Raw genomic sequence first — 24524 nt, 5'->3', positions numbered from 1 at the left:
TTTTTCCCTTCCTCTGGGAATGGAGAACAGGAGTAGATCCATGCGCTTGTTGCTCACCTTTGCCACGGTGTGCCAAAGGTCACTGCATTCGTCCAGGTGGCCTCTCTGCACGTTTATCTCAAGGGAATGAGAAAACAGTGCAAACCTCTTGCCCTGTGTGTCGGGGTGTTGCCTGTCCCACAGAATAAACGCTGCCCCCAATATGATTAAGGAGAGATTTGCTTGGTTCAGACCTTTGAGGACTCCAGTGCTATGTTGTAGGAGATAGTACATTGCAACTGAATTTCACCCGGGCTAGTAATCTGTAATCCAGAGACAGTTATAAAATGGGTGCGCTCCCCTTACAGGTGCTGGGGTTGCTGAAAACGTCTTTACCAAGGTTCATCTGGGGCTGCAACCTGCACCCCACCTTGAATGAGAAGGCCAGCTGCAGGCTCAGGGACGTCCGTACACGAGGCTGCCACATTTGCTTTCAGGGGTAGACCCTGCAAGCAATACCGATAATGGAAGGGCTGCTACTCAGGGTCTGCTTTCCACAGGGAACAAAGGGGCACTGGATTCTGTCCTGAGCACTTTACCTGTATTGTTGTTTAACCTTCAAGGTAGGTCCTGTTCTCATCAAGATTTTACAAGTGAGGCAACTGAGACATAGAGGTTAAATAACTAGCTCAAGACTATATGCAGCTGAAATTTCCATCTTACACAATGAAAAGTTCAAGTCTGGCCCACAGAGTCAGCCCCTTAGGGTGTGGCATAGGTGCCCTTTTGACACTCCAGGCCGGTTGCCCACCTTTCTTTGGGGAAGTTGCCTGGGGCTGCCTCTCCTGGGTTTACCACTCTCTGTTGTAATTCTCTGTCACCAGCACTAGACTGTGAATCCCCTGAGGACAGAGATCTTGCATGGACTTTCTGTGTCCCCACCATCATCCCAGGGTCTGGCATAAAGTGAACGTGTGATCAGTGTTTGTTGAATGAATGCGTGAATACATTAGTTGGATTCACTTTTGGAGAAGTTCCTGAGGTTTGGTGTATATTTAATTCCCAAATTTTTTGAGAAGGATTTCTTTGTTTCATTTTGCCCGTTGTTTTTTTTTTTTCAAGTAAACATTTTATTTTGAGATCGCTGTAGATTCACTCCCAGTGGTGACAAACAATACTGAGATTCCAGGTGCCCTTAGCCCCGTCTCCCCCAGTGGCGACATCTTGCTAATGATCGTACGACATCAGTCCCTGAAAACTGACATGCCGTCCACTGAACTTTATTTTCCTAAGCTATCATATCCGTGCATTAATAGTAACGTGGTTTTTTTCCTTAATATACGTGAACATAAAAGGATTACCATTAAAATAAATGTCTTTTATATGCTGTCTAATATTATCTCCAGGGCAATGCAGTTTGAGGCCGTAGAATCTGGTGGCACAGTGGATGCTGTCTACCTATGTGTGTTGGGCGAGCCACGTGACCCTGAGCCTCAGTTCCCTCATATTGGAGAATGGGCGGGATAGTAGCTCCTGCCTCACAGAATTCATTGTGAGATTTTGGTTGTCAAGGCTCGTCGTAGACCTTCAAGAAATGGAATCCTATTCCTTGCCCGGAGCCTCTGAAGAGACATCAGACGCATTGCTTGTCTCCTCTGAGCCTCGCTTTTCCACTCTGTTATATGGGAGAGTTGGACAAGCTCTCCGATGTTTTGATCCAGCTCTGGAAGTCTTTAATTTGAGAGTCCCGGTGGCAACTGCCACTTTGCTAAAAGAAGGGCTTGCGTTCTGGTGGAATGGTGGGAATCTGGCTTTGGGCTGTGTCGGGGCAGGGACTCACGGGCAGGGAAGGAAACAGAAAGAAAAGGAAACTCTGGAAGGCTGCCATGTCCTACCTAACCCCTGAGTTCTAATTTAGGGCGTCGCGAGTTCCAGTTTGGGGAACTCTGCCCCGTACTCCGTTCCCCACCCACACATTGCCATGTGCTGACCTCCTTCCCCTTTGCAATGTGTGTCACTTGAACACAGGACCCAGCAGGCCGTGTTCTGGGGGAGCCGCTCTGCCAGGGACACTGGATCCATCCCTGTCTGATCAGCACCCGTGTCCCCATGAGCTCAGCTTTTTGTTCTGAGTCAGTGAAACAAAGAGTCGAGCTTTGCCTAGGGACGTCCTTTGGAAGGAAGGGTGGCGTGTTAATGCCACATGGTTTCAGGGGAAAGTTGTTGAGTCTACAAGATAATCACCCCACTTGAGTTGGCATGGTGAGAGAAAGGAGAACTCCTCAGAGATTTCTATTCAAAACCCAGAATGAGAGGCAGATGGTTCATCCTGGCTGTGATAAGAGGCTGGCATCTTGCTGTAGTCTTCATTTTCTGCAGGCGCCAAATGATTGTAAAGATCGCAGTTCTCCACCTCTGTAGAATCACCCTGTAGCACCGTGCTCGTGATTCCGCAGAAAAACTAAGCAGCCAGAGGGACACTTACTTGCTACAAGAGTGGGGATGGGCTGTTCCATAACATAACCTTTGCTGAGCCTCAGTTTCCCCATCTGCAAAATGGCACTACTATAGCATCCCAGGATGATTCAGAGTATTATTGATATCTGGAAATCAGCACAGAGGGAGTGTAGATAAAGCCTGACTCACCCACGGGCCCTTCAGCTTTCTTTGCCTTGGTTTTCTCATCTGTGAAATGGGGAGAAGTCTTCCCTGGGGTGGAATGATCTAAGTCTCAAAACAAATAGTACTCGTGGTGAGTAGAGAGACACTGAACAGTCATCTGTGCAGCTCGCTGGACAGAGCAGCTTGCCCCTGAGACACCAGCTCAGTTACTATGGGCAGGGCAGTGGGCCCAGGGGAGTGGACAGTCTGTGCACAGAGTCTCAGAATCTGGGCCAGGAGGAATGTCCAAGCTGGTCTGATCTAACCAAGCCCCTTCCCGGATGCTCGAGGCTCCTGTCCTGCGTCGTAGATGAGAAGACGCCCGGCCTGTGGAGGTGAAGCCACGCCAACGCAAGGGGCTTTCTTAGTTATTGAGCCAAAATCAGCCCGCTCTGGTCATTTCTCTCTCATTTTGTCCGTGCCTCAGTTTCCCTTTTGTAAAATTAGAATAACAGCCGCTGCGTCATTTCGCATATATCAACAATCAAAATAGACACAAAACTCTGTATTCACGGAGCACGGGTTCTTCTGGGGGTGTGAGGAAGACAGACAACTTTTTCAGGGAAGCAAAGTGGTGACACATGTTAAGCAGAGAAGGGAAAGGGGCCAGGAAGGCCAGGGTGCCACTTAAAATCGGAAGGCAAGGGAGACAGGAAAGGAGACCCATGATTCTCTGGGGAAGAGATTTTGGGGGCAGTGGAAAGAGCAAGAGCAGAGCTTTTGGGGTGAGTTCCCCTGGCATCTTTGAGGAGCAGCAGAGGGCCAGTATGGCTGTAGCAGACGGGGAGGTGGTGGGCAGACAGGAGAGGGGACAGGACAGAGAGGTGGAGGGTGGCGGTGTCGTCCCGGGCAGACAGGAGAGGTGACAGGACAGAGAGGTGGAGGGTGGCGGCTGCGTCCAAGGCTTCCCGAAGGCCACTGCCGTGGCTTTGGCTTTTTCCCAGTGTGGGGCCACTGGAGGGTTTGAGCAGAGTGAGGACTGATGCGATCTGATCTGACTTCTGTGTGGTCCACTCTGGCTCCTGTGCTGATTACGTACAGACTGCGAGAAAGGCCCCGGAGGCTTGGATAGGAGTCGCAATGGGTGAGGTGGGGGAAGTGGCCGACTCAGGATCTGTTTCTAAGATGGAGCCAGCAGGATCTCCTGATGGATTAGATGGGATGGATGCGCGAGAGAGGGTACCTGGGAGGGAGAGTGGCTTAGAGCCTTGTGGGGATGTCAGAATTCAGGGAACGTCACCCAACACAGCTCTGTGGTCACTGTGTTGTTTTTAGGGGGAACCTTCTAGTGATAGCAAATGATACTGCTGTTCAGACAGAATAGTGATGTAAAACTTTTCGCTTAAATTCCTTTCTGTTAAAAAGCAGTATCATTCCAAGGGGGGAAAGTCAGTAGCTACAGAAAAACCAGGCAGACGGTACATGCTGACTCTGGAGAAGCACAGACCTTTGGTGTTGGCCAGTGGTCTCAGGAAAAGGAGATGGTTTCTGATGCCAACCGTGGCTTTTCCAAACCAGGGTATGCAGACTTCCTCTAAAACTTGAACGCTTGTTGAAATGGGGTGACATGGATCGCCAGTTTGTCATTAGAAACGTAGGACCGACCTGTGGTTTCCAGGCTTGGCACACCCAGATCCAAGTTCAGCAAACTTCTTCTGGAAAGGGCCAGATGGTAAATATTGTCTTCTGTGTGGGTACAGCTACTCGACTCTTCCATTGCGGGCACTTCAAAGCAGCCTCCGCAGTCATAAATGAATACGTGTAGCCATGTTATAATATAATACATCGTTATTTACCACATCAGGCTGCTGGCCATAGTTTGCAGACCCCTGGACTAGAATTTGAACTCCCAGAGCAGCAAAGCCTCAGAATGGCCTCTTCCCTGGCCTTGCAGAAATTCTAGACTTCCTGACTCTAAGCTTCCCCCTCGCCTCCCCTGGCTCAGGATGAGCCGGGAAGTTGCGCTGTCACCTTGTGTGGACTGCAAATGCGCTAAACTCCCTGTGTTGACCTATTTTCAACGTTTAAGTCCTTCCTTTTGAGGATTGGAAGCCACTTGGACCTGGCACCGTGCCAGGACACTACATGTGCTTTTTGCAGTCCATTTGGGAGCTTACCTCCTCTTTGCACACCTTGGGAAACCCAATCCAGCACAGATCACTTTTTCCAGAGCTTCTGGGCTCTCTGTGAATGCCCTAAGTTGCTTAATAGTTGTTTTCCTATAATTAAGTATCTGGACATATTCAGCTGCCCTCAACTGAGGTTGCACTCACTCCTGTTGTAGTTTCTCTCTGTTACAACGGAGCCACAAAGAATCAGGGGATAGGACCCTTGCACAACCCAGGGGTTAGGGACGCCAACCCCCGTGTGGTTGAAAATCCACATATCATTTCTGCCTCCTCCAAAACTTAACCACTAACAGCCTACTGCTGACCAGAAACCTGACCAATAACATAAAACAGTCGATTAACACATATTCTGTATGTCATATGTATTATATACTGTATTCTTCCAATAAAGGAAGCTAAAGAAAAGAACATATTATTAAAATCATAAGGAAGAGAAAAATAAATGTACAGTATGGGAAAAAAAATCTCCGTCTAAGTGGACTTGCATAGGTCAAACCCGTGTTGTTCAAAGATCAGCTGTATATTATGCAAGAAAGCTGGAGAGGCCTCTTTGCTCCAAACATTTGAATAAATTACTAATACAGGTCATGAGCGTTGGTTCACAAAATAGAGAAAGGTAGCAAAAAGGAATCTGCCACCCCATAGCCCCGTACCCAAGATAAAACAGTGCTGAACAGGAAATACATTTCTTCCCAGCCTTCCTTTCTCACGTATTGGTTTATGGCTTTGTTTCTGTGCCTCTACGAAATTAAAGCCAGGCTGTCTATAAAATTTTATGGCCTTTTCTCTCTCATTATATTGCTTCAAAAATCACTTCCCTGCCTTGGTACACCATTTTCTTGGTAAATAATTAAGTTGTAGCGCAGCTCATTGGAGCTACTGTTGGTTGGTGATGTTGTTCTCAGCCGTCCATTCTTCTAATTGACGCTTCTCCAAACATCTCTGAGCACAGAGATCCTTCCTTTACGTCCTAGATAAGGATCGCTTGCCCTAGCTTAGTTTCTAGAGGTGGAGTGATTTGGGGTTCAGATATTTAATATCTATTGAGTCCTGGTGGCTACATTGTTTTCAGAGAGGGGTGGACCCAGATACCCTCTAGCATTGCCTGTCTGGAGAGAGAGCCGGGCGTGATGTTCTGACCCTCAGACCTGAAATCAGCAATGCAAGGAGCGTGACTCAACGGTGGGTGGGTGGGTGGGTTTTTCTTTCTGGGTGTCATTTCAAAGAGAGGAAATTGACTCCAGACCAAAGACACACCCTCAATTTCACAGAGGAGTTAGGAGAAAAGGAGGGCTTCATTGTCCCTGTGGCAAATGATGCTATTTCTTGAGTATAGCTGAGTGCTAGCGAATGGACCCCATGTTTCAGTAGAGCCTCTAAACGCTTTGGGTTCAGTCGGGGCTCTCAGTCCTTTGAGGCTGTGAAATCCTTGACCCCTAGTGCATAAAAAATAAATAGATAAATAAGAAACCCTTTGGGTTTGGACTAGGCACACAATAGGATGTCAGTAAATTTTTTTATAGTTGTGTCATTTGGGGAAGTGTCTTCTCTGCCAAGCCCTCAGTTGTGCCATCTGTAAAATGGGAATAGTACGAATTCATTCCACTGAAATTGAATGTGCCATCATGCGTGCCAGGCACAGTGCTATCTGCTAGGGACGCACTTCATCTCTGGGGAATGGGGACTAGCATGGAAGGCGTGCATTAAGAAATTACTCACACAAAGAAATGTGTAAGTGCAAACTGTGATAAGTGGAAAGAAACAACACAGGGAAGCGGAAGAAATGATAGCAGGATAAATGTATTTCCGTGCAGTTAGGGGGGAAAAAAAAAAAGCTTCTCTGAAGAGGGAACATGGGATGTTTGAGACCTAGAGGCATGGCCAGTGCAAACGCCCTGAAGCCACAGAGCTCTGTGCTTCCAGGAGTCAGAGGCTGGAATGGCCAGAGAGAGTGAGCGAAATGCAGAGTGGCATGACCTGCGTTAGGAGAGCTGAGCAGGCAGGGGTGGCTTGGGCAGAGCCTCAGAGGCCCCATGACACACTGGGAACCAACTCTGACTTGAAGAGTGACAAGCTAAGGCTGTAGAAGCAGGAAGGTGACTGTCCGCACAGTAGTCTTGGTGAGAGATGACCGTGCTGGTCTGTAGAAGCTGATGGAAATGAAGGAGAGAAGCAGATGAATTAGAAACGTATTTTAGAGGCAGATTCGAGTTCCATTTCTTCCTCCCTTCTCTGGTTTCATCCTCAAACTGATGACCACGTCATTGTGACCATGTTCAAGACGTCAGCGCTAAAGCCTGGTTGACTTTTATGCTAGTTTGCAAGAGGCAAAAGAGAAGCCTGCATTTCTGAGTAGCAGCCACAATTAGGGAACCAAAAAGCTGGCCGAACTGCACTCCGATGCACTGTAGCCAAGAGTCGGGGATATTGGCCACCTCAGAGCATGTAATTCTCAGGCTTTGAACAGGATTATCTCAGAATCAGTCATAAGATCCCCACCGCCATCGCATCCCCAATAGAACATAGCCAGGACGCACATGTCCTCATTGAAATCAGTGACCGTACTTTGCCTGTGTGGGAGGAGAGAGCTGGAGCCAGCTGGCCTTCCCCCATAGACCCCATAAAATAATGAAGCCACCCTTGTGTCCACCTGGGAGCTGCTCTGAGGGGGTGGGACCCTGAATTTGATCGGTCCGAGGAGGCACGCCGGCGGGGAGATGCGTTCATTGCCCAGTTTATTGTCAGTTCTTGAGGTCCCACGCTGGTACAAAGTTCAGAGTGAGCTGCTTACTTTTTAACCAATGCTTATTTGATCTTCTGTATTGATTCATCAGATTGTTTAAAATTAAAGTGCCACGAGTCAAATCCTTTCCTCGGGAGTTTAAATTTTACAGACTCATGTGACTAACATTGTAACAGGAGATCCAGCTTCGGTGACTGTTTGAGGGGCCAGGTTTCTGGATGAACTTTGGTTCAAACTACAGCTCCTCAGGGGATTAGCTCTATGCTCTAGGGCCCGTTGCCAGAACTACCTGAGCTTCATTTTTCTCTTCTGCAGCTCCTAACAGCACCCACTTCCCAGGGTCATGCAAGCAGATGGAGTTAATATATGTGAAACAGAACAGGACCAAACATACAGCAGGTTCTCAATAAATGGCGGTCAATATCATTATTTAAGGTTTTGACTCATTCTGGAGATAGATAGATAGATATCTCATTACCCCCCTAAGCTGCATTCTCCATTAAGACCCACGTGGCTACTAAGCACCGAAATGTAAGCTAGTCTGAACTGAAAGGTGCTATAAACATCAAATACATATCAAAGTTTGAAGGCATGGTATGACCAAAAAAAAAAAATTACTAAAATTTTATTAATTAGTTTTTATATTGATGACGTGTTGACGTGATATTTTGGGTATATCCCATTAAATAGCACACACACCTAACTAACATTAATTTCATCGGTTCCCTTTTTTAACATGGCCACTAGAAAAAATGTTAATCGTATATGTGACTCACATTTATATTTCTTTTTGGTAGCCCTGGTCTAAAGGTCTGATTTAAGAAGTCAGCATGATTAAGCAATGGGAAGAGCAGGACTTTGCAGTAAGAAAGATTAGAGGATTGTCTGGGTGGCATCAACCTCGTGCTGTTAGGAAAATCCCATAACCTTCCTGTGTTCAGCTTTCTCATCTGTAAAATGGGAACAAGAATCTCTACCTCAAAAGGTTGTCTTGAGGCTTAAATGGGATCACGTGTGGGAAGTGCGTAGCTCAGTGCTTGGACCAAATAGGTGCTCAGACTAAAAGAAAGATTCTAGATTCTGTTACATGTGCTGGGGTGTTTGGTATTCAGAAGTGGGCTGAGCAGACCCTAAAGATGAATAAATAACAATAACTCTCCTTTGTTTATCAAGATGACTTGGGCATGCTGTTTTCACCGCCATGGCCACATTTGACCTTCACAATGACCCTGGGAGATATAGTCAGCCCCTCAGAGAGCTGGGGAGACTAAGGCCCAGGAGCTGTTTGAGGTCTAAACAGGAGCTGAAACCAGGCATTTTCTTGTCAGCCCTGTCGTGCTTTCCTGAAACTTGTCTGCCTCCAAGATGTATTTCAGTTTTTGCTTCACCCTCTGGTTAAACAGCTTCCACAGTCACGCTCTGAACAAGCGAGAAGACCAACACCTCAATCACCCCTGCAGCCTGCGGGGCTGACCTTGCCCTGTTTCCCTGAAAATAAGACCCAACCAGAAAATAAGCCCTAGCATGATTTTTCAGGAGGACATTCCCTGAACAGAAGCCCTAATGCGTCTTTTGGAGCAAAGCTTAATATAAGACCCGGTCTTGTTTTCGGGGAAACACGGTAATGCTGTGCTGTGTATTAGCTAGGAAGATTTGGAAGGCATTCCTGGGCTTCTCCTGTTCCCCAGCCTGGTGGAAAGCTGGTGTTGGCACTTGTGACGGAGAAGAGGCAGCTCATAAAGCCACGTTCCCAGGACACCTTGGTACCCACTTATGTCTCAACCCAACTTGATACCCAAGTATAGGAGACACAGGAGACATTGCATCATACATGTTCCTTTCCAACCTCTTTAACTTAATACACTAAACCCTTTCTTATATCAGTACATAAAGCACTGCACCGTTCTTTTTATTGGGTGAATGTTATTCTGTATTATGGGTGTACCGAAATGTGCTTAGCCGTTTAGGTTAGATATTTGTATCCATTTACACCCCCACAGGCCATGTATGAGGTGCCAGTTCCCCGACACCATCAACATGGCCGAGTGTGTCATGATAATAAGTCCGTGTGGAGAAAGCAGAGGGAGGGTGAGATGGCAGTTGAGAGACCAGTCAGGAGATTGGGCAGCTGGCCAGCTAAGAAGTGATGGGTGTCTGAATCTAGGACAAGAAAGAGACAGGAGAGGAAGAAGGTGAGCTAGTGTGGGAGAAAAATCCAGGAGCGTGGGAGTGGAGGAACCAAGGATGGGGCTTAGGTTTCTGTCTTGAACGAATCCATAGTTAAGTGGTTCTGTTTACTGAGCTGCTGAACGTGAGAAAGGGAATATGTGGAGTGACAGGAAAACGATGGTTTTAGCTGAGAAGATACTGAGCTTAATATGCAGGATGTCCTATTGGGGGTCTCTACTGAATCAGGGAGGAAGGTTCAGAGATGGCGAACCATTCATGGAAATCATGGGAGCTCATGAGATCTCCCAGCGATGCATTGACGGTAGGGTGGGTGGATGGATGGACATATGGATGGACGGAAGGACAGCTGCATGGATGGATGGATGGATGGGGATGGGTGGGTAGGTGGGTGGATGGATGGATAGATGGACAAATGGATGGCAAACAAATCTAGATTTTATTCTATTTAGATTGAACCACATGACATTGCTATTTTTGTTCAAAAATGATCAAATACTTAATTTTACGCAGGCTGTGGTGTTTGAGAGGGAAGGGTACTGATGTCTGCAATTTACCTTGAAATGAGTCAAAAAATAGCATCAGTGGATGGATAGAGGGGTAGGTTTGTGAGCAATCAAGCCTGGTTCAAATGTGAAGGGCAGAAGCCAGGCGGTGAATATGCAGATGTTTACTGTCAGATCCAACTTTGCTGTGTATTGGAAATTTCCATAACAAATTCCTGGGGAATGCTTTCCAGTGGTCAAATGTGGGCGATTTCATGTGGTTTCACCTAATATTTACTCCTCATCTGGCCAGGAGATCCTCCCAGGTTCCCATGCTGTAGCATCAACAGACCCATAGAATCTCCTTTGGCCTTTTTCTTCCAGAGTTGGGGCTGGGGGTTGGCATTTCTCCCTGCCAGAGTTCAGGTTGAGTTGCCCTAACGCGCTGATTCCTGTGCCTGCTTGGCCGCTATCTGGCTTGTAATAATCATACATTTTCTCTGTGACTTGATTTCATTGGTTGCCACAGCGACAGCGTAATAGCTCAACTGAAGCGCTGTCATGGTGATTTAGAACCTCCTGTCTCTCTTGCAGCCTCCAGGCTGGGTGCCTCCACCCCCTGGCCGTCGTCATGGCAACTGATGAGCTGCATGTGACCAAAAGCTCTGTGTGTCCCCTCCCCCCCCATTCCCCTTCCTCATCTTGTGTCCATTCCACTTCCTCTTCTGGGCCCCCTGTGGACAGGCATTGACCCCAGCTTGGGTTATGGTGGGGGAGCCACAATGGGGGGGCTAGAGTAATCAATTCCCCAAGCCCCCCAAGGTGGCAGGTGGGTTGTTATAGCCCAAGCTGCCCTCTGCCCCCAGAGGTCTTGAGGACGCGTTCATGGCTGTGGCCAGCGTAGGCTGGATCTGCTGCCGCCAACAGCACCACCACCACCACCAGAGTCCTGGGGAAGGCATTTAGGAATCTAAAGCCTCGGCTCTCCGCTTTGTAACGGCAGCCATTCCTGAGCCTCTTTAGAGAAAAATGTAGGAAGAGGCCCCTGGAAGAAGAAAGGTGGGGCAGATGGCCTGTTCAAAAGGGTCCCAGATCATCTCTCCGTCTTAAAGTAAGCTGGGCTTGAATCAGCTTTTTGAGAAATCCATGTTCTGTTTTTCTCTCTGTTTATCTCTCTTTTTCTGTTTCGTTCTCTTTGTTTCTGTGTGAATTTTTCCTTTCTGTTTCTGCCCGAAAATCTCTCTCTCTCTCTCTCTCTCTCTCTCTCTCTCTCTCTCTCTCTCTCTCTCTCTCCTGCCCCCCTCCTTCATCTCCCCTCCATCCCTCTGCCTCTGACAGTTGCTGGGAACTAGCCGAGCGCATCATTTTCCCAAAGCTGCTTTGCTTCCAAGGAGTCTTTTCCTCCCTCTGTACCTGAGCCCATGTTTGGGGAACCGCGTGGAAGTCCGGAGCATCTTCCCGATGGGGAGCTGGGCCCTGGCGCATCTCTTAGGATGGGCCAGCCAGTCGTGTCTGTGGGACTCTGTAGAAAGGCATAGACAAGGCTTTTTAAGCAGACGGAGCCAGGCGCGCTGTGGGACCCTGACAACCAAGCACTGTGAGTGCAGGGGTGTGTGTGTGTGTGTGTCCTCGTGTATTTGCATATATCTGCTGGCATGTGGAGGTGTGTCTCAATGGGTGCCAGGGACTGTTATTTGTGATGTTAAGTGTGCAGGTGTGCCTGTGTTGTTTTTGGTCTGAAGGACTCACAGTCACACATGACAGATTTTTCAAAGATGCTTTGTGGAAAGAACACAGCGGGCTGAGCCCCTTCAAAAGAGGAACAAAAGAAACAGAAATGGGTATGCAAATGATAGATAAGGAATTTGCTTTTGTCACACATGTGTCTTCTGGCCCAGGAAATGAAGTGAACGTCACCTTGAAAAGGCACTTTTACTCCAGCGCCAAAATAAATCTTTCCTTTCCATTTTAAGAGCTAAAATAGTACACACACCTCTTTCTCTTTGAAACTCAGGGGAATGGAAGACTCGGTCAAGGGGGGCATGACTGGGAACGTCTGCAGTGAGAATCTCTTGCTTGACAACCTGGGTGGCTTATGCTAAGAGCAGTTGGAAGGAAACAGGATAGTGGCGGCTTCCTCGTGCATCTTTTCCTTTGGTCAATTAGAAGTTTGTTTTGAATTGTTTCATGGAAGCAGCCCGTGCCCCGAGAGTCAGCAAGAAGGGGTGGGTTTAAAAAGCGAACTTACGTTGGGAGGGCAAGATACTCACATCCCGATGACTTGCCATGTAAGATCCTGCAGTTGGCGTGTGAGAGCTGGTAGCCACGTCAGCCCTGGGAGGGAATCGCCTGTCACTGCGTATTTAAGAGACTTGGTGGCTGGTCACTCTGGGTGATTGCTGATTGTGGGCTGGACACACCCTGGGTACCTTGAGGGAGAGGACAGATCCAGAGATGAGAACTGCCCTCAGGAAGGTTCCGGTCCAAGTAGGAATAGACCCTGGTCACTTGGTGTGGTTCTCTCACTCTCACTCATTGCTGCGACTTGCATTTCCTCCGGTATGCCACTCTTTGTCCCTTACACCATGACCTCTGTCTGCAATGGCCCTTCCCCTGGGTCCACCTGCCAAAACTCTAATCTCATTTAAACATTATCTGTCACTGCTTCCAGGAAATCTGTAACTAACACCTGAGCAGAGCTGCTGCTATACACCGTCCTCTCCTGCCCCAAAGACCTTGTACCTCTGGTGTCATGTACCCTCCAGTCCTCTGTCTCTTTTCTCTAATGAGCTGCAGTTTGTTTTACAAGGACCTAAAGAAAAATATAGATAAAGATGAAATACATGCAGAGTGACTGGCCTGGACTCTTACAATGTCTGCGTTGTAAAAGGCACAGGGGCTGAGAAATGGTTCCAGGGTTCAAAGAGACAAAAGCGCTGTGCAGATGAATGCGGTGAGTGATCCGCGGGGGGAGTCTGGATCTGGGGAACCAAAAACAGCCACACAAGACGTTTTGGGGACAAGCAAGGGAATTCAAACATAGACTCTATATTAGATAATAGAATGATATCAATGATAAATTTCCTAAGCATGAAGTACCTTGTATCTCAGATAATTTGTATGGAGGTCATATAGGAGAATGTCATTCTTAGAAGATACAGGCTGGAGGGTTTAAGGCTGAAATATCACAGCGTTGACAACTAACTCAAATAATTCAGAAGATAGATGATGGATGGATGGATGGATGGATGGATGGATGGATGGATGGATGGTAGATTGACAACAAATATGGCAGAGTATTAACAATTGGTGGTTCTAGGCTTATGGGTGGTTGTTGAGCTATGCTTGTGACTTTTCTGTAGGTTTAAAAGTTTTTGAGTGCCCACTCTGTGCTGGCACTAGTTTTGTACATGGATTGTCTCATTTAATCCTCAGAGCAGCCTGGGAACAAGGGAGTTGTATCAGACCCATTTTCCAACTGAGAAAACAGACACAACGCCAGATGCCAGCCCAAGCCAAAACCCACATTAAGCCCGCTGCCCCTTTGTCCCCATTCACCATTATTGTGAAATTACCAAGGATAACTCGAAAGTCTGTGCCTCTAGAGGAAACATTTCTGCTTTGACTTTCACTCTTTACTGTGGTGTAAAGGATCTAGAGCTGGCCTGGGTTTGTATCCTGGCTCAAGTACTTCATGGCTGTGTGTTGTTGGCCAAGTCACTTAACCTCTCTGTGCTTCCATTTCCTTTTCTTTTTTGTAAGAGAGGATGATACTAGTAACTACTTCAGAAGGTTGTTCTGAAAATTAAACGCACTATTAATGTAAAAGCTTAAAACGGAGTTTGGCCCAAAGTAAGTGATCAGTAAATGTTTGTTGTCAGTGTTGCTATTTTTCTCATTCTTATAATCCCATCAGCCCCTCCATGGATAAACCTGGAAGATCTTTCTCTTCGGCACCCAGCACTGGTTTGCTTCCTGGGGCTGGCCCCTGGGTCAGCCCCTGCCTCTGGCAAGTGGCCCCTAAATGAGTGCTCCAGAGATCTCAATGTGGGGGACAGGGGTGGAATAGGGTAGAACCCGCCTCATCCCGCTGCTTCCCCTCAGGACTGCCTCCATAACTCCCCCGCAGACCAGTCACTCAGGTGTTCTGTTAAGACCTCCGAGGAAACACATGGCTGTTTTGTGGAGCCCACAAATGCACAAGCTCAGCTGAGCCTCCCAGACCTGCCCCAGAGGGCTGGAACCAGCCTCTTGTATTTTGTTTGTTTGTTTTGCGTTGCTTTCGCCCCTTACGCATTACATACATTATGGCTCCTCAGAGTGATCAAGAGAGAACCCAGGCAGGGAGTATTTCTGAATCCACTCATGGCTCTTGGGTCTGCCAGCCAGATGTTCACACACTTGACAAGTCACCCTGAGAGCTGGCTTCAGAAGGGAGGTGGTCTCGGTTCTGTAAGGTTGGCTGTTGGTCCTCCTGTCTCCCTTCCAAGGGGGAGGAAAGAAAACGATTGTGGCCATAGTGACCACAGAACCCAGGCTGCCTCTGTGGGACCCTGTGGTCAGAGCATTGAGCTCCGGGGGTGTAGCTCAGTTTTGGTGTCTTCTCTACATGTGATGTGTGGTGCTAGATGCTGGGGGTGCCAAGACGATTCGGTCACTCTCAAGTTACGCTGATGACCCTCATCACGATGTGAAATGATTTCGCATGTTTACTGAGTTGTGGTGTATCTCATCCACCTGAACAGAATGCAGAGACTATGCTGTCTGGTCCCACCAGCCCCACCTGGGGCCTTAGGATTCGGTGTTGTGTGTCTTCAGGCTGTAGGCCATCAGGACATAGTGCTGGCAATGGATCAATCCATGAATGAGTGAATGAATGAATTTCACGTTCTAAAGGGAGAGACAGATGTGAACAGATTGTCACATTGCAGATGAACTGGAAAAGATATAAATTTATGGATAATCTAAACACAATAAGTGTTGGCAGTTGAAACTAGGGGGTAGGTATAGTCAGGTTTATCCCGTGTGTTTGAAAATGATTTTAAAAAGATAGATTGCTGGAGAAATACAGATGAGTGGCATCTAACCCTGAGTTGAGAGTCAGGAAGCCTTCTTGGAGGAGGTGGCCGGAAGTGCACTATGCAAAGGTCCACAAGAGTTAAGGGAATATAAACAGAAGGTGGGGGCAGAAAGGACATTCCAACAGACGTTACCACATGAGCAATGAACTGGAGGCAGGAAAGAGGGCAGGGGAACGCAGGAGGTACATGTGGGGGTGCTGTGTGGCCAGCCAAGCAGCTGGCCTTTATCCAGGGCGTAGTGGGGAGACAGGGAATGTCCAAGCAAGCGACTGGGTCACCTTGTTATGTGCAAAAATAAAATGGTTTAAATATAAAGCCCTTGACCTGTTCCCTCAATCCTTATCTTTTCTCCTGAAGGATGGCTGGCTTTTTTATGCATATCTCAGAGTATCATTTTAGAGTTTTCTTTATTTTTTAGTTAGAACGTTTGTTTTCCCCAAAAAGAGTCAAAAAGTCATAAAATAGAGGCCGTTTTGTCACAGGTGCGGGAGGTAGAGAATGCCTGCTGATGCGAGTGGAGGAACCAGAGAGATTTAGATGCCTGATGCTTCCCTTTCACAGAGGACGCCAACCAGGATAGAGTCCGTCAGAATTTTATTTACTCCAGATATTTGTCTCTGGGCGGACAGAACATTAAGGAAGCAATGAGAGTCTTGCCATGACTGATGCTCAGTAATCACCAGCATCCTGTGATCGGCCCTCCTCTCCAGGTTCACGGCCCAGCTCTTTCTCTGGTACCATAGTTTGTCCTCTGGACCCCACTCCTTTCGCTAAACAAGCTAAATGAGGCACTGTCAGCGGCACGGTTCACAGCTCCAGCCATCTGCCCTCTGGTGTCCCTCGGGAAGAGCTGAGCGCTCTCAAGTGGACAGATTACAGTTTATGTCTCAGGGAAAAACAAGTCACCAGATGGGGAGGTAGGGCTGGGCATGATGATTTTACAAATTGACGCACAAGTGCCATCCAGAAGGTCTGACTGTTTGCCCAGGGTCATGTGACTGACGGCCATCATGGCCACGTCCAACGCAGGGTGAGTCTCCCTGTTTGGCTGGAATAGTTCTTTGTGTTTTTTCCAGAAGGTGATGAATCGGGGTGCTTTTTCATTGTTATATTCTTGGACCGCCCCTTTGCTAGCTCTCGTGCACCAAAATGTTTAAAGAGTTGGCTGGAAGAATTGGGAAACAAGAAAGAATTGGCAAACTCTTTCTCACAGATTAATGTTTAAAACACCCAGCAAGCATTGTCCGTTACCTGGAGCTGTCCTATGTACTGTGGAGCCAGAACAATGCCAATTCTTCCACCCAGAGGACCTCAAATTCCATTGGGTGGGACAGGGCTCCACGTGGAATTTGGGCCTCTGCACCCTGGAAGGGACAGCGGGGACAAGAGTTGGGGTGTAGAAGTGCCAAGTGTGAGCTAAGGTTGGAATTGCTGTTAGAGCCATTATAGGCCACCAGGAGTGAGCACGTGGCCAAAAAACCACAGACAGTGTTAACTTGAAGTTCTTTGTTCCTGGAAAAGAGACATGTGCTGGTCTGAGTTGTTTGAGGAGGTTTCTGGGTATGGACCAAAGCCACCAACCTAGAATGTGCCCAGATCTTGGTCTTCAAGCCCAGAAGGCCCTAACTTAGCGCCACTCTCTCCAGCTGTGTGTCCTTGTGCAAGTGGCAAAACCTCTCTGGGCCTATCGCCTCACCTGAAAAATGGGAATAGTAGTATTTGCCTTCAAGGATTGGATGAAAGTGTGTGTTAAGCCTTGATGCAGTAGGCGTTCATTCATTAAATCATAGCAGATCACTACATACACGCATAAATGAAAGATCCTTTGAATTACTGAAATGTTAAGGTATTTCCCAGGGACGGTAGGATACTGTCAGGCGGAAACCCTAGCACTAATCACCAACATGGAGTTTCCGAGTTGCCCACCATGCAGATCTGGAAGGAAAAAAATGGTGCCTTTGCTATACACTGGTATTCGCATACTTTGCAGTTCCTGGAGTCCTTAAAATGATTTGTGTTCTCTGAACAGGACACGTATCTCTTCCAATCAGTCTGCTCTTACTTGTTTGTTTGTTGTTGGCCCTCCCACGGGGATGCAAGTTCATTTCCTTCAGCATGGTAGTCACAGGGCTTGGCACAGGTGCTCCGTAAAGGTTTGTAACTGAACTCGCCAATTTTAAAGGCCGGACGGTCTGTGGCTTTGGCCTGGGGTAGCTTATCCGCGTTGTCATAAGCGCCCTTCCTAAAGCAGACGCTGGCCTTTCACTCTTCCTCTCTCGTAGGGTTGGGAATCCAAAACTAGCTCATTTGTTCACAGATGCTTCTTTCCTAATTCTTTCCTACCTCAGAACATTCAGAGGGCCTGCATTGCAAGGCTTGTCTGTTCTTTTCCTCCTTCACTTTGTTCACAGACTAGGGGGGCTACTTGTCTTATGGCAGCGCTGTGTTCATCCTCCCTGCACGTGTGATTTAAGTTCCCCTCATTCTCCCTGATGGAGCCTGGCAGGTGGGGGCAGAGGAGGCAGGGCAAACTGGGACACAGGTGGGTGAGGATGGACCAGGTCGGGGCAGACCAGCTCCTCTCTCGTGGAACCTGGAAGTTCAGGCTCATAGCAGGGCCACCACATATGCAAATAGCCCTTCCCAGTCCCACAGGCCCTAGAAGAAATGCCTTCCCTACATGGTAGAGGGTTCTTTGGAAGGTGAGGTTATGGCCTGCAATGACCTTCTCTGTCCTGTGTATGTTCTTCAGTTGGCCCTAACCAAACTGAGTGCCTCGTGACCTCGTGGGTGGGTTTCATTCTTCCCATTTGACAGATGAGGAAACTGAGGCCCTGATGAGTTGAACAACTTGCCCAGAGTCATCAAGCTAACAACATATGGCACATTTGTACCCAATTTCTGCCGCATGTGACTTTCTCAACTACATCCTCCATCCTTCTTAGAAATCAACACTTGCCTTTTTCCAAGGACAGTATTCCTCGCCCCTTATACAATTAACCAATGATTGTATGATGCCCCAAAAGGCAGAGACTAGGAAATTAGCAATGCAGGGAGGGAGGGCTGGGGCTGGGCTGCAGAGAGAGCCAGGGGAGGCTGCAGGAGCTGGGGTAGAGGGGGGAAGCCGGGGCCAAGAAGAAGCCTCTGTTCCAATGCGCCATCATCACAGCCCTAAGAATGGGGCCCTGTTAGCCATCTGCAGAGGCCCAGGGCTCTGTCTTTATTGGTTGCCATGGCGACCCCTGGCCTTGACAACAGAGGCCTACTTGGCTGAGTGTGTCATTGTGTCCCATTGAGTCTGCAGAAAAGCCAACGCCTGGGACTTCAGACTGGAAAGGAATGTCCCCAGCCTCTGGCAGCACTTTTGTCTCAGCCTCTAGAGCAGATAGGAGAATGAGAGAGTGCATCTGTGGTTCCCCAGAGAGGTCTGGTGGGTCCATTTCTAGCCAACGATGCATGCAAAGCTTTCGTGTTCCCAGGGCAGCATAGCAGAGAGATGGGTCAGACACCATCTTCATAGGATGTCTGTGGAGCGTTTACTATTTATTCAATGATTGTTTGCAGCCAGGCAAACTGTTCTGGGGCTGGGGATACAGCAGTGCCCCAAGTCGCAAGTCTCAGCTCACCACCCTCTGCTAGCCCACGAGGTAGGTTCAATTGGTACTCTCCCCATTTTACAGATGAGGAAGCTGAGGCACAGAGAGGTTACTTAATATGCCTGAGGTCACACAGGAGGTAAAAGAGGCTGGGTTCATATTCAACACTGTGCGTACCACTTCCTGAAATGGCCAACATGGCTTCTTTCTCCCTGTATCTTTGAAATCTTAACTTTCAAAATAAGGACCCTTTCCAGGGACTTGAGGGCCGTGTAGGGTCCACCATCCACCCCTTATGATGGTTAGTTCTCAACTCGCCTCAGGAGCTTCTCCTATGCCCAGATACACCGGTGGGAGGGCGGGGGGGGGGGGGCAGTTGGTCTGGGTGGGGCCCTGTCAGAGGTGCAGAGCTCCCAGCCAGATCACTAGTTCTGAGACCTTGGAGAAGCCCCTTAACCTTCCGAGCCTGTCATACAAGGCAAACACAACAGGAGACTGAAATTACATGTGGAAGGTACATGGCACGTAGTGCGTGAACAATAGGCAGCATGTAGTAAGTGAACAAAAAACAGTGGCTGATTTTCCAACCATTATTCATCTCCAGAGCAACATGGAAGGATTTTGTAACATATTTATTTTTTGCCCTTTCTGATCCTTTTCTGACCATTATTCATCTTCCCTCCAGAGCAACGTGAGAGGATTTTTTTAATATATTAATTTTTTGCCCTTTCACCTGAATCCTCTCACCTTGTGGATTTAAACGTTGCATCCACTCATCCCATCCCACCTCCAGACGCTCAATGCTGATAAGAGGGAGTATAGAAACGAATTAGCATTTTAATTGAAGGAAGAATTATGGGGAGAAGGGCCAACTGGAGAATTGGTGGAGAACTGGCTATCGGGTTGGATCCTCTTGACCGAGACCCACAGTAAGAAGCAGCATTTGCAGGTCCATTGCACGCCTGAAAAACAGAAATTACCTTCACTTGCCACGCACGTGGATGGTCTCTTTGCTACTTCATTATTAGTTGATTTAAATTTCTCTTTCAGTTCTGATCATGTCATGGAAAAAAGTCCCTGTTTGATGCTAGCCTGCCTTTCACCGCCGTCTCCCATTCCAGCAGGGAGAGAGCTGAGCTCAGGCCCGAAACCTTGGACCATCAACTAGACCCAGATTTTGTTTCATAACCTGCTTCGACTTTATACCATTTTTTTCCCCCATCACCTTTGTTTGTGGCAAATGAAACTTTGAGGGAGGGTGGTTGGGTGGTGATTGGAAAAGTTTCCAGGAAATGCACTTTATTTAAATGTTCAAAAGCAAGTTGATTTCCAAGAAATATGTTAAGTAAACCTCCCAGGCTTCCAAGGTGCGTCTCAGGTAACACATTACTGTCATCGCAACGCCGCCAGAATTAATCTCTCTGTGTTCCCATGGCTCCTGGCTCCTACCAGCAGATACTCATGATTCCGTTGTTCCATTTTGTCTTATACAGAAGTAGTTGTTGACAGTGAACTGGAAAATTTTTATAGACCGTACATATCTTGCCGGGTTATTTGAAGAATTTATTGACACGACGGATGAAGCAGCCTACTGTGTTTCCCCTAGCCGGACAATCAGAAAATAAGACTTAGCCGGACAATCAGCTCTAACGCATCTTTTGGAGCAAACATTAATATAAGACATTGTCTTATATAAGACCCAGTATTATATAAGACCCAGTATTATATTATATTGTATTATATCATATTATATTATAATACCCAGTCTTATATTATAGTAAAATAAGACCAGGTCTTATATTAATTTTTGCTCCAAAACTTGCATTATAGCTGATTGTCCGGCTAGGTCTTATTTTTGGGGAAACACGGTAGTACATTTCCGCCTTCATTCCTCCATCGCTAAATTAGGAGCTTTGGAAAGACAGAAGCGTTGTATCCATCTTCGGTTCTCCTGTACCTAAATAATGCAGTGCCTGGCCCGTAACAGGAGCCTAATTAATTTTTGTTGATGGAATTAATAGACTAGGGAAAATGAACAAAAGACGTTAACGCTGCTGATGTTGGAAATACGTTATGCTGAGAGTTCACGTGTGATAGAGATCAGGTTTCGTTATAAGGTGAATTTCAACTGCGGGCCATTAAAATGTCACCAATATATTTCACAGTGTGACATTTTGTAATTGAAAGTGTGCAGGTGTGACTCTCCCCTTTGCAGAACATTCAGATATTAATATGTGAGTTCTCTGAGATTCTCCCATTTTTAAAAACACTTTCATGGAAATTGGATTGTGTGGCATCTTAAGTGCTCCCATTTGAGACAAATGGTCTTAAGTGAGAGACAGCAACTGCTCTCTCCGTATAGTTACCGCGCTGCTAAATTAACAGGCTTGCATTGAGTCAGATATTCTGGAATAGATGAAAAAAAATCAAGAAAAGAGTATGTTTTCTCAGTTAATTTGTGGTCACACTTTCCAAGCCCATGCTTTTCTCAATAGTATATCCTCTAGTGAAGAGCCATAAAATTTCCTCTCTGAAGTAGATCATTTGCATTCATCAAGCCCCGTATCTACTACAGTTATTCGCTGAATTAATTGGTGTGTTGTAATGAGTGAAAGCAATGGCTTCGGGGGTCACACAATCCCAAGTTATCCTGTGACCAAGAGCAAACACCTTAATCCCTCTGAGCTTCCATCTGTTCATCTCTGAAATAGGGACCCTGACTCCCTGTTGCTGTGTAGAGCGCCTGTCTAGTTTCCCTGGACTCTTCCAGTTTCAAAACAGAAAGTCCCACCTCCCGGGAACTGTCTGTCTTGAGCAAACTCGGGATGGTTGGTAGTGCTGCAGATGGACACCTTCCCCCAAAAAAATGAGCCACCAGATACTCTCCTGGGTCCACAGGATTCCCAGACAGCCCAACAGTGTTCTGTGTGGCAAGAGGGCAAAGAGGGCAGCTTCCCACACTGATGTCTGCTCTGACGTTTCCTCCGTCTCGGTCCTTCCGTTGTGCAGAACACAGACTGGCTTTGCTTGTCCCAGGTGGAGGATGCACTGAGCTTGCCTACAGAGGGACCTCAAGCCAATTCTCTCCCCTCTCTTTTTTCATCTAGAAAATGGGCGTAACCATCCTACTTGGTGTTAACTTAAAAATGAAAAGGCTTTCAAAGTGAGAGGCAAACAGCATTTATTTGAGATCAATAAGAACAGCTATTCAGGACGCACTGATTCAGGCAGAAACCCAAAGACTGTCCCGATTAGGAGACAAAGGTGATGGTATTTATGAGAAGGGGAAGGAGAGCAATTACATCAGTAGAAGCAAGGCCTTTCTATTGGCGCAGATAACATACTGACATTAATTCTACACAATGTCTTTAATTTTCAGTCCGGGAGTCATCTCTGCTTTTTGTTATCTTTGCAAGCGAGTTTTTTGGGAAAAAAGTTTGCTTTAGTCCCAGTCCAAAGTTTATTTTGTCCTATTGTAACATTCCAAGATTTGAGGCATAAGACATGCAAGGCAGTCCCTCTGGCCGGGCAGTTTTAGCTCCATTTTAAAGTGGCTCTGTTTTTTTGGGTTTTTTGTTTGTTTGTTTTTTGACCCTGGGGTATCGTCAAGGTCAAATGAAAATGCACATGAATGGGCTTTGATTTGAAGTGTATATTCAGTGGAAAGCAAAGGATTTAATGTCAGAAGAACCTTCTCCACTATCTGGTGGGGGGCGGGATCCTGGGTCCGAGGGGAAGTGGTCTTCACTGGCCTAACTCGGCATTTCTGGTTCTTTCAGGGCAGGAGTGTGTGACGGGGGTCTCTGTTCCTGAAGGAGGGGGCCATGGCCTCCATGTTGCTCACCCAGAGGCTGGTCTGCAGCTTCCAGCACAACTATCGCCTGTTTGTACCAGGTAAGCCCTGGGGGTCGTGGCAAGAACTGGTCCTAGCATTAGCTATAATCCAGACTAGGGATTCCAGTGAGTCCTTGGGGATAAATAGACTGGCCAGTCAGTGCTTCTGGGGCTGTCCCACCATTCCCCATAAAACGGGCCTCATCACCACCCCTTCCCCTTCCCCCATCTCTGTCACATGCTTCTGACCCCAGGCGGACAGCTCTGCAGTGGGCAGGGAGCTGATCCCTCCTGGAGCCACACTTGCATGGAGATGGTGGTCCCAGCTAGAAGGACCCAGGCTATCCCCTTAGGGACCGTCGGGCAAAACACATAGCTTGAGCTGCTGCCAATAAACAAAAAAGCAACAAAAGTCCTTGTAATTGATGTGAAAGCCAACTGTGCTTCATGGGCACTGGACAGGAAGTGGCCACCCCCCCCCACCTCCTCACACCGCGCACCCAGCTGGCCAGCAGCACCGGCTCATTGTGTTCTGCAGTCTCTCTCAGATGCTCCCATTTCTGTCTGTCTCACTGCGTTCAGGCGACTTAGCCAAGTGAGCTTCATTAGTGAGCACCCTGCAGGAGACCTCCCTCCTGGTCGTCCCTCAAGGAAGGTAGGAGTGAATCCCATTTTACAGGTGGAACAACTGAGGCTCAGAGAAGCAAAGTCATTTGCCCAAGATCCCACAGCCACCCGAATGCAAGTGAGTCTGTCTCCAAACGCTGAGTTAGCCCTCCTCTGGGTGCTTCCAGGAGAGGGAGAGGCTAGCAGTAGCCTCCCTTCGGACAGCCTGTGCTCTCAGTCTGCCCCCAGTTCTCCAAGAGTGCACTGCCTGTCATCGAAGTGTCCCCTTATTGTTGTCAGTCCCGTCTGCCTTCTGAAGACAAATTGCTGAAGACAAATGTGGACTGCTAGTATTTGTGCCCTGGGTAGGATAAAAAGCAGGCATGTTCACTCCTCTCCCCGGAGTATTAGCAGGCTTTATTTTTAAGTAAATGTGCTATTTTGGGACAATTTTAGATGTACAGAGAAATTGCAAAGATGTTCTAGAGAGATCCCGTATGCCCGTCACCCACTCAGTTGTCACCATCTTACATCACGAGGGTGCTCTTGTCCCAAACTAAGAAACTGACCTTGGCACATCACCATTAACTAAACTCCAGTCCTCTCTTTGGATTTCACCAGTTTTTCTCTTAATACCTCTTTCTGTGCCAGGATCCACCCCAGGTTTCCACATTGCATTTCATTGTCATATCTCCCTAGTCTGCTCTGCTCTGACAGTTTCTCAGTCTTTCCTTATTGATCGTGACCTTGACAGCTCTGCCGGGTTATGAGTAGGTTTCGAGGTTTTGTTTTGTCTTATTTAATTATAAGAGCAGCATACCAGTGCTTACCCATTATTACCTTAAAAATAACCCGAAACCAGAACAATGCAGGTCTGGTGTGTTCCAAGTAGTGGGAGGGAGAGTCACGGGCATGGAAGGTTCATTCATTCCAGAAGTAATACAGCTGAGCAACCTACCGTGTTTCCCCGAAACTAAGACCCAACCGGAAAATAAGCCCTCGCTTGACTTTAATGCATCTTTTGGAGCAAAAACAAATATAAGACCCGGTCTTATTTTCGGGGAAATAACAGTACTCGGTGCCGCGTGCTGCTGATCTAGGTGCTGAGGATATAGCAGAGAAAAGAGCACTGCCTGTTGTTACTTAACAGTAGTCCTCACCACAACTCCATAAAACAGGAAACTGAGACTCAAAGAAATTAAATAACTTGCGCAGAGCTAGCA

The 24524-nt window shown here is 47.4% G+C and overlaps 1 protein-coding gene across 3 annotated transcripts in view; it reads left to right on the top strand.

The window, feature by feature from the left end:
• The window catches only part of ABAT (4-aminobutyrate aminotransferase), a 63773-nt gene that overhangs the window by 5966 nt on the left and 33283 nt on the right, over positions 1–24524 (top strand). Inside the window, exons 1-2 of one of the 3 annotated variants that reach the window (XM_019754097.2) lie at positions 10915–11295; positions 22641–22755. In XM_019754097.2, the coding sequence (XP_019609656.1) occupies positions 22686–22755 (70 nt within the window). In that variant the 5' untranslated portion in view covers positions 10915–11295; positions 22641–22685. Of the gene's footprint in view, positions 1–10914; positions 11296–11527; positions 11782–22640; positions 22756–24524 lie in introns of those variants that run through there. The other 2 variants (XM_019754099.2, XM_019754096.2) reach the window with 2 other exon arrangements.

The sequence above is a fragment of the Rhinolophus sinicus genome, linkage group LG18, assembly GCF_036562045.2.
Source record: "Rhinolophus sinicus isolate RSC01 linkage group LG18, ASM3656204v1, whole genome shotgun sequence".
Lineage (NCBI taxonomy): Eukaryota > Metazoa > Chordata > Mammalia > Chiroptera > Rhinolophidae > Rhinolophus > Rhinolophus sinicus.
Note: the sequence above shows the minus strand (reverse complement) of the source record. Positions and strands in the feature narration are given on the sequence as shown.